The 9,751-nt window shown below is 39.5% G+C and overlaps 1 protein-coding gene across 5 annotated transcripts in view; it reads left to right on the forward strand.

The window, feature by feature from the left end:
• KIAA1109 (KIAA1109 ortholog) overlaps positions 1–7,833 on the forward strand; it is a 216,829-nt gene extending 208,996 nt beyond the window's left edge. For all 5 annotated transcript variants that reach the window (XM_032333325.1, XM_032333327.1, XM_032333326.1 and 2 more), the window contains 2 exons: positions 3,615–3,780; positions 7,088–7,833. In XM_032333325.1, the coding sequence (XP_032189216.1) occupies positions 3,615–3,780; positions 7,088–7,304 (383 nt within the window). In that variant the 3' untranslated portion in view covers positions 7,305–7,833. The remainder of the gene's footprint in view (positions 1–3,614; positions 3,781–7,087) is intronic.
• The last annotated feature ends 1,918 nt before the right edge of the window (positions 7,834–9,751 follow it).

Genomic DNA, 9,751 nt, shown 5'->3' on the forward strand with positions numbered 1-9,751 from the left:
GAGACCTTTCTTGTTTCTTGAGAAAGGCTTGTACCGCTATATATTTTCCTCTCAGGGCTGCTTTTGTTGTGTCCCACAGATTTTGAACCATTGTATTTTCATTATCATTTGTTTCCATGATTTTTTTCAATTCTTCTTTAATTTCCCGGTTGACCCATTCATTCTTTAGAAGGATGCTGTTTAGTCTCTATGTATTTGGGTTCTTTCCAAACTTCCTCTTGTGGTTGAGTTCTAGCTTCAGAGCATTGTGGTCTGAAAATATGCAAGGAATGATCCCAATCGTTTGATACCGGTTGAGTCCTGATTTAGGACCGAGGATGTGATCTATTCTGGAGAATGTTCCATGTGTACTAGAGAAGAATGTGTGTTCTGTTGCTTTGGGATGAAATGTTCTGAATATATCTGTGATGTCCATCTGGTCCAGTGTGTCATTTAAGGCCTTTATTTCTTTGTTGATCTTTTGCTTGGATGATCTGTCCATTTCAGTGAGGGGAGTGTTAAAGTCCCCTACTATTGTATTACTGTTGATGTGTTTCTTTGATTTTGTTATTAATTGGTTTATATAGTTGGCTGCTCCCACGTTGGGGGCATAGATATTTAAAATTGTTAGATCTTCTTGTTGGAAAGACTCTTTGAGTATGATATAATGTCCTTCCTCATCTCTTATTATAGTCTTTGGCTTAAAATCTAATTGATCTGATATAAGGATTGCCACTCCTGCTTTCTTCTGATGTCCATTAGCATGGTAAATTCTTTTCCACCCCCTCACTTTAAATCGGGAGGTGTCTTCGGGCTTAAAATGAGTTTCTTATAGGCAACATATAGGTGGGTTTTGTGTTTTTTATTTATTCTGATACCCTGTGTCTTTTGATTGGGGCATTTAGCCCATTAACATTCAGGGTAACTATTGAGAGATATGAATTTAGTGCCATTGTATTGCCTGTAAGGTGACTGTTACTGTATATTGTCTCTGTTCCTTTCTGATCTACCACTTGTAGGCTCTCTCTTTGCTTAGAGGACCCCTTTCAATATTTCCTGTAGAGCCGGTTTAGTGTTTGCAAATTCTTTCAGTTTTTGTTTGTCCTGGAAGCTTTTAATCTCTCCTTCTATTTTCCATGATAGCCTAGCTGGATATAGTATTCTTGGCTGCATGTTTTTCTCATTTAGTGCTCTGAAAATATCATGCCAGCTCTTTCTGGCCTGCCAGGTCTCTGTGGATAAGTCAGCTGCCAATCTAATATTTTTACCATTGTATGTTACAGACTTCTTTTCCCGGGCTGCTTCCAGGATTTTCTCTTTGTCACTAAGACTTGTAAATTTTACTATTAGGTGATGGGGTGTGGGCCTATTCTTATTGATTTTGAGGGGCATTCTCTGAACCTCCGGAATTTTGATGCTCGTTCCCTTTGCCATATTGGGGAAATTCTCCCCAATAATTCTCTCCAGTATACCTTCTGCTCCCCTCTCTCTTTCTTCTTCTTCTGGAATCCCAATTATTCTAATGTTGTTTCATCTTATGATGTCACTTATCTCTCGAATTCTCCCCTCGTGGTCCAGTAGCTGTTTGTCCCTCTTTTGCTCAGCTTCTTTATTCTCTGTCATTTGGTCTTCTATATCGCTAATTTTTTCTTCTGCCTCATTTATCCTAGCAGTTAGAGCCTCCATTTTTGATTGCACCTCATTAATAGCTTTTTTGATTTCAACTTGGTTAGATTTTAGTTCTTTTGTTTCTCCAGAAAGGGCTTTTATATCTCCCGAGAGGGTTTCTCTAATGTCTTCCATGCCTTTTTCGAGCCAGGCTAGAACCTTGAGAATTGTCATTCTGAACTCTAGATCTGACATATTACCAATGTCTGTATTGATTAGGTCCCTAGCCTTCGGTACTGCCTCTTGTTCTTTTTTTTGTGGTGGATTTTTCTGCCTTGTCATTTTGTCCAGATAAGAGTATATGAAGGAGCAATTAAAATACTAAAAGGGTGGCAACAACCCCAGGAAAATATGCTTTAATCAAATCAGAAGAGTTCCCAAATCATGAGGGGGGAGAAAGGGGATAAAAAAAGGTTCAGAAAGAAAGAAAGAAAAAGCGGAAAAAAAAAAGAAAAAGAAAAGAATTTTAAAAAACGAATAAAGAATATAAAAAAGAAAAAATATATATATTAGTTAAACTAGTTTAAAAACGTTAAAAAAGAAAAGGGTAAAAGTTAAAAAAACTTTTAGCAGAAGAAGAGAAAAAAATGAAAAAAAAAAAATTAAATTAACTGCAAGACTAAAAAATCACAGGGAGAAAGCCATGAGTTCCGTGCTTTGCTTTCTCCTCCTCTGGAGTTCTTCTGCTCTCCTTGGAAACTGCACTCCTTTGTAGGTGAACTTGGTCTTGGCTTGATTTCTTGTTGATCTTCTGGGGGAGGGGCCTGTTGTTGTGGTTCTCAAGTGTCTTTGCCTCTGGCAGAATTGCACCGCCCTTACCAGGGGCCTGGCTGAGTAATCCGCTTGGGTTTGCTTTCAGGAGCTTTTGTTCCCTGAGTGCTTTCCGTAGAGTTCCGGAGGACAATACAAACAGCGGCCTCCTGGTCTCCGGCCGGGAGGAGCCGAGAGCCTGGGGCCCCACTCCTCAGTGCGCCCTCAGAGAACAGCGCCCAGTAACTCCCGTCTGCCTGACCTCCGGCCCGTGCTCCGAGCTCACGGAGCCTGGGACTGGTTTAAGGCAACCCCGAACTGTGAGCTCACTGTCGGCTGTCTCTGTAGCCGGCTTCCCCATTCCAATACCCGCATGCTCTGCGACACTCGGACACCCCCCATCCTTCTCCCCTGTGGGACCTGAGGCCATGCTGACCCCGCGTGGGCTTCGGCCCGGTTTAGCCTCTGGACTGATGGCCCTCAGCGGAACAGACTTTTAAAAGTCCTGATTTTGTGCTCCGTTGCTCCGCCGCTTGCCGGGAGCCGGCCCCTTCCCCCGGGGTCTATCTTCCTGTCGCTTTGGATTCACTTCTCCGCCAGTCCTACCTTTCAGAAAGTGGTTGTTTTTCTGTTTCTAGAATTGCTGTTCTTCTTCTCTTCAATCTGCCGATGGATTTGCAGGTGTTTGCAATCTTTAGATAAGCTATCTAGCTGATCTCCTGCTAGCTGAAGTAGTCTCAGCCTGCTACCTCTCCGCCATCTTGATTCCCCAAATCTCAGCATTCTTTACCATTAGTTTTAAGCACACAAATATATGTAAAATATATTTATATGTATTTTACATATATAAAATATAAAAATTTATTTTACATATATTTTACATTTATAAAATGTCCTCTGCAGCCATCCTTGCTATCATATAAATCTCAGCGTTGTTTACCATTAGTTTTAAGCATGCAAATATATGTAAAATATATGCTATTCCTCAAAAGAAAAAAAAAGTGACATGCTAACTTTGACATTGTCTTTAAAGAAATAACTTTAAGAAGTTATTTATGGCTTATTTTAAAATACTAGTTTTTCAGAAAGGTAATTAAATTAATTGGCCTGTTCATAAGTAAAATGACAAATGGAGCCAATTATACTGTTCATATGGTGATTTAAAATAAATTTATAAGATATCTATTTGTAATAATAATCTATCATTTTCATTATAGCCATTTTTCCACCTCGGATTTTATCTACTCGACCAGGACAGAAAAGCCCAATTATTATACATGATGACAATTCCTCTGAGAGAGACAGAGAGGACAGCATCACTTATACGACTGTGGACTGGAGAGATTTTATGTGCAACACATGGCATCTCGAACCCACTCTCAGGTACGTAGTGGATATATATATTTCCCTGTATTCTGTGGGATTATCATGAGAAAAAGGTCATAAATAATGGAGCAAGTTATATACAGTTTACCAAAAACAGTTTTTAGTAGTTAGCTACTTATAACATCACTAATTTCTGGCCATGTTTTCTGCTCCTTTCTGCTTTTTTAAGTGCTTCTAGCACAACACAAAAGAGGCACGGCCACCACAACTGTGTGACATTCCATCAGTTAATCACTAACAGATGAGAATAACTCCATGTCCACCGTTGCTTTTTTTTTTTTTAACCATCTTTTTCACCAGGATATTATTTTCAGGTGTTTGAGGGACCTGCAGTAAACTTTACTGTTTCTTAGTTTGTGACGACACAAAAACAGCCATACATCATCATTAAGGAATTATTACAATTTCTCACACATGTTACAACAGTGCGATAGAACCTACAATGTCACAGAGTTGTTCTGTCTGCGTGCTACACAATAAGCAATTCAACAATCCCGAAATGTTGAATTTTTTTTTAAAGATTTTATTTATTTATTTGACAGACAGAGATCACAAGGAGGCAGAGAAGCAGGCAGAGAGAGAGGAGGAAGCAGGCTCCCTGCGGAGCAGAGAGCCTGAGGTGGGGCCCGATCCTGACCTGAGCCGAAGGCAGAGACTTTAACCCACTGAGCCACCCAGGCGCCCCCTGAAATGTTGAATTTAATGCTGTCTGATTCAGGTTCATTTACCAAGACTGTTCTACTACAGTCATGATCCCAATTATATCAACTTATTTTCATATTAAAATTTCCAAACTATTTTCCAATCTTAATTACATTTATAACGGCTGCTCTAACTAGTGGTACTTGCACTGTATGTCCTTGTTTATGGTTACCACTCACAACCTTCCTGTCATTTTTACCTTTCCTCTCATCTGCTTTGTTAATCAAATTTTAACTCTCTGAATCATGGAATAACAGTATCAAAAAAAAGTCCATCATACTCTGGCACATTTCTGCAGAACAGTACAGATTTCTTTTAGATAAGGTTATTATTTCAGAAATTTATGCCACAAAATAATTCCATAGCAACCAAATATCCATTACACAGTGGACTCATGTATAAGCAGAAAGTAGTGACTTTGTGTTAAAAATTTATAATAAAATTTGGTATTGGGGGCACCTGAGTGGCTCAGTTGGTTAAGCATCTGCCTTCAGCTCAGTCATGATCTCAGAGTCTTGGGATCAAGCCCCACATTAGGCTCCCTGCCCAGTAGGGAGTCTACTTCTCCTTCTCCCTCTGCCCCTCCCCCAGCTTGTACTCTCACTCTCTCTGTTTCTCTCTGATAAATAAAATATTTTTAAAAAATAAAATAAAATTTGGTATTAACAATACAAATATTCATGAGAAGTATTAACAGTGTCAATACTCAGAACAAAATTTAAAATATTGCAAATATCCTAATGCAGAAAACTACCGAGAAAATTTGTTTTGTATTTGTAAATCTATGATGAAATTATCTTTTAATTTAAAATGAGCATAAAAAGTTTAATTTGCCATTCTTTTTTTTTTTTTTTTTTTTTTTAAAGCATACCATCAAGAAACTAGTTAATATGGTGTAGTGGTGGAGAGAATGTTGAAGAGCTCTAGCTGTAAGTCCTGTTGTCTAGATAGCATAGTAAATTGAATGATCTTGGCCAAAGGACCTAACCTATTTCTCCTTCAGTTGCCTCATAAGAAAAATTTGGTAAACAGTATTACCTACCTTGTAAGGTTGTTAAAATGGTTAAATGAGTTAATTAATGCAAAATGCTTATAACTAGTAGAGTCTTAGCAGATCAGTGCTTCGTACCCTCTTTTCCTGCCCAAGTTCAGAAGCAATTGAACAGTGAGAGAGAGGCAGCTGGAAATCAAAATGACAGTTTTAATAGTGATAAAGCTCATAGCAGAGAATGTGGTTTGGATGTCTGGCAATAATGGCCTTCTACTTCAGAGTCCAGGTTTAGACTTACCTACAAGATCTTCATCATGAAGAACACCAGAATTGTGTGCCCTCCCCCACCTTGAGTTCTGCAGTTGGCAGCCCTGTGAACTCAACCAGCTGTAGCCAGCTGTGAACAGGCTGGGGCTAACCTATTTAGGGGTCTGTCCTTGAGAAACCTATTGTATGGAGCAGTAGTCAAAATGAGTGGCCCTTAAGGTAGGGAAGAGAGTACTGAACTACACAACCCAGTTCCTCAGTTAACTTGCCAATCAGATAAATCATTAATACAGGATATTAATATAGGACCAGAGAAAGACCAGGCGTGTTTCACTAATGGCTGCTCTTCTATGTGGAAGGAAATGGAAGAAAATGGTTTTTCCCAAACATGTTTAGTACATAGCAAAAACTCAGGAAGTCTCAGCCTTTTATCCACCACCATTATGCCACATATATGTTGAACTCTTATTTTTTTTCTCAGCTTTATTGAGGTAAAATTGACAAAACATGTAAGATATTTTAAGTGGATGGTGTCATAATTTGATATATGTGCACATTGTAGAAGGAATCCTCCCATCAAGTTAACATCTTTTACAATGAACCAGATGTTCTTTAAATGTCAAGATGACCCTGTAATTTAAGAGGCCTAAAATAAAATAATCAGAAACGGGGCACCTGGGTGGGTCAGTGGGTTAAAGCCTCTGCCTTCGGCTCAGGTCATGGTCTCAGGGTCCTGGGATCGAGCCCCGCATCAGGCTCTCTGCTCTGAGGGAACCTGCTTCCCTTCCTCTCTCTCTGCCTGCCTCTCTGCCTGCTTATGATCTGTCTGTCAAATAAATAAATAAAATCTTCAAAAATAAATAAATAAGTAAAAATTAAAAAAAAAATCAGAATGAAATTCACTTAACTCCACTGCTACACATAGGCTCTCAAGAATACATAGAATCGGGGCGCCTGGGTGGCTCAATGGTTTAGGCCTCTGCCTTTGGCTCAGGTCATGATCTCAGGGTCCTGGGATTGAGCCCCACATTGGGCTCTCTGCTCAGCGGGGAGCCTGCTTCCCCCTCTCTCTCAGCCTGCCTCTCTGCCTACTTGTGATCTCTCTCTGTCTATCAAATAAATAAATAAAAATCTTTAAAAAAAAAAAAAGAAAGAATACATAGAATCACATTTTTTTAATACTGTTAAAATAAACTGAGGAATTATAACTTAGATTATTCAATTGCACCTACTGAGAACAGTCCATCTTGAGCATATTATGGAGGCTTAGTGATGTTCTTGAACCTACCTTCAGTACTGTGTTATGACACTATCTTCCTTAATACCTATTATTTGTAATTTTAGATTAATTTCTTGGACTGGAAGAAAGATTGATCCAGTAGGTGTTGATTATATTCTTCAAAAACTGGGCTTTCATCATGCCAGGACTACTATTCCTAAATGGCTTCAAAGAGGAGTCATGGACCCCCTTGACAAGGTTCTGTCAGTTCTTATAAAAAAACTCGGTACTGCACTACAGGATGAAAAGGAAAAGAAAGGAAAAGACAAAGAAGAACACTAAAAAAAGTAACCTGATCTGTGAACAAATTAAGATTGTGTCTGTTAAGTTTTATTACACTGGAGTGGTTTTTTTTTTTTTTTTGTATAGTAAAATTATTTTCAGTATAACTTAAAATAACTCTAATTTTTTGGCCATTATATTGAAAGTTTGTAAGTTAACCTGTTTATTCTAGTTCCACCATTCTATATACAGTGAAGTATTGCATGATAATGTACATTTTGTGAAAAACTAGATTAAAATATATAAATCTGCTCAGTAGGGTTTATAATTGTATTATGTGCAATATGATTCCTGCATCTTTAAAATATTTTCAGAGTAACTGTGAATTTTTGTTACTGGCCATAACTTTTAGAAAAAAATCTTGTTGATAATGTGATTTTTTTTTTTTTTGGTCATTAATTGCCTTTTCTTTTTTTAAAATGTAGTCTTGTATAAATACCTATTTGTATATAGTTTGAGTAATTGTGATATGATTACAACTAAAATATTGTTTGTAACTATTGTAATAAAGTCACAGTAATTGGTTTCACTCTGTAGTTCTTTTTGAGTGTTTTCTTCTTTTATATCTTATTTTTTATAAGAGATGCCTGTGCTGTTACTGAATGTTTTCATAGAAGATGATTAAAACTTATAAAATCAAATCATGGAGCACCTGGATGGCTCAGCTGGTTGAGTCAGACTCTTTCAGCTCAGCTCATGATCTCAGGGTCATGGGATCCAGCTCAGCACCAAGTCTGCTTGTCCCTCTCTCTCTGCTCCTCCTGCTCCCCTGCGCTTGCTCTCTGTCACTAAGATAAATAAATAAGCAAACTAACTAACTAACTTAAAAAAAAAAAAAACAACCCTTGTGGAAAGAGTTAAGATGGAGAAGTAGGGGGAACCTGGGCTTTCTTCTCCTCAAACACCACTGTATTGAGGTTCAGTCACTAGGAACATCTAAGAAATCCATCTGAGGATTGGAAGGAGGATCTCTGTGGTTGGAGGGAGACAGCGTGGCACATGCAAGGTGCATGGAAGTGAATTGGGGAAGACAAAAACTTCAGAGATATGGAAGGAAGAAGCCCTTTCCTCCAAAGGAAAATAGGAAATAGAAGGAGGCCAGGGTGGGGTGGATGTTGAGATTGCGCAGTGTTGGGTTTGCACAAGAAGAAAATCTCTCAGACCCCAGACTGGGAGATGGGAACGGAGTGTCATAGGTTTTTTGCAAAACTCAGGTTCTGGAAGTGTGTGACTTTCACCAGAGCAGAGCTGTGGCCTGTGATCCTGAAGAGGAGGGTTCTGGTTCAGAGCATGCACAAAGTGGTGCAGGGATCTCCTGGGTCGCACTGGCAGAGAGATCATTACCATTCCTGGAATGCATTTGGAGGAAGGCATATTGCCTCTCAAAGGACAAAAGACCCTGCATGCGCCAACAAACAACAGCCTTTCATCAGGAGGGGGCAAAGGTGTGTGCAGAGGGTAGATAACCCAGTCACTGCTCTTTGTGGTGCCACAGCATAGAATCTGCCCACCATGCAGGTGTGGGACTGTTTTTGTGGGACAAAGGGCACTAGTCAGAGAGCAGCAAGACTAACCCAGAGGTGGGAGCAGATCCAAGTGGTGCCCACTCTTAAAGATTTGAAATTTTGAATCCCAGCCACACCAAATGCCTGTGGTGCCAGGCATGATGAAGGCCTTTAGTAAAAAGTTCTGTGAGAGCTTCTGAAGAGCAAGGAGTGTGAGATTTCCTGCCTCTCTGGATGAGAGAGCAGGGTTGCACCATGTTATCCTCACTACACACAGGACTGGAACTCAGAGAGCAACACAGCAGCCCTTAGTAGAGGTGGGAGCCGCTTAAACCAAAGCCTGACCCCTTGTGCTTGGCAAGTGTTTTTTCACCTGGGCAGGAGTGACTCTGAGCCATCACAGGGCACTTCTCACCTAGAAGAGCAACACCGGCAGCATGCCACATGCCCGGAGTCTACAGATCATACAGTGCCTCACAGCGCCCCCTTCAGTTCTGGTGGAAATAGGACCAAGGCTCTACTTTTTTTCCCCCCTTGTTTTTTTTCCCCCCTTTGGAATCAGGCTTATAGTTCTTTGTTTTTTCATTTCCTCCCCCAATCACTCACTCTTTCTTTGTTTCTTTGTTTCTTTCTTTCTTTCTTTCTTTTTAAATCAGGCCTCCTTTTTACTTTTCTTTCTTTTTTGTTTTCCTCCTTCGGAATCAGGCTTGCAGGTTTTTGTTTTGTTTTTGATTGCTTTTTTTTTTTTCTTTTTTTTTGCCTTTCTTTTTTTTCCATGCTTTTTTCTAGAAACAAATCAAAGCACATCTAGATAAAGTTCCAAACACTCCCCACTATTGGCAAGGAGGAGCTCTGCAGAGTACAGACCAGTAGGAAAGAGCAGCCAAAACCCAATAGCTGAGTGCACACAGAATACACCAGAAACACTTCCTGAAGTGCAGG

The sequence above is a fragment of the Mustela erminea genome, chromosome 2, assembly GCF_009829155.1.
Source record: "Mustela erminea isolate mMusErm1 chromosome 2, mMusErm1.Pri, whole genome shotgun sequence".
In the NCBI taxonomy this organism is placed as follows: Eukaryota; Metazoa; Chordata; class Mammalia; order Carnivora; family Mustelidae; genus Mustela; species Mustela erminea.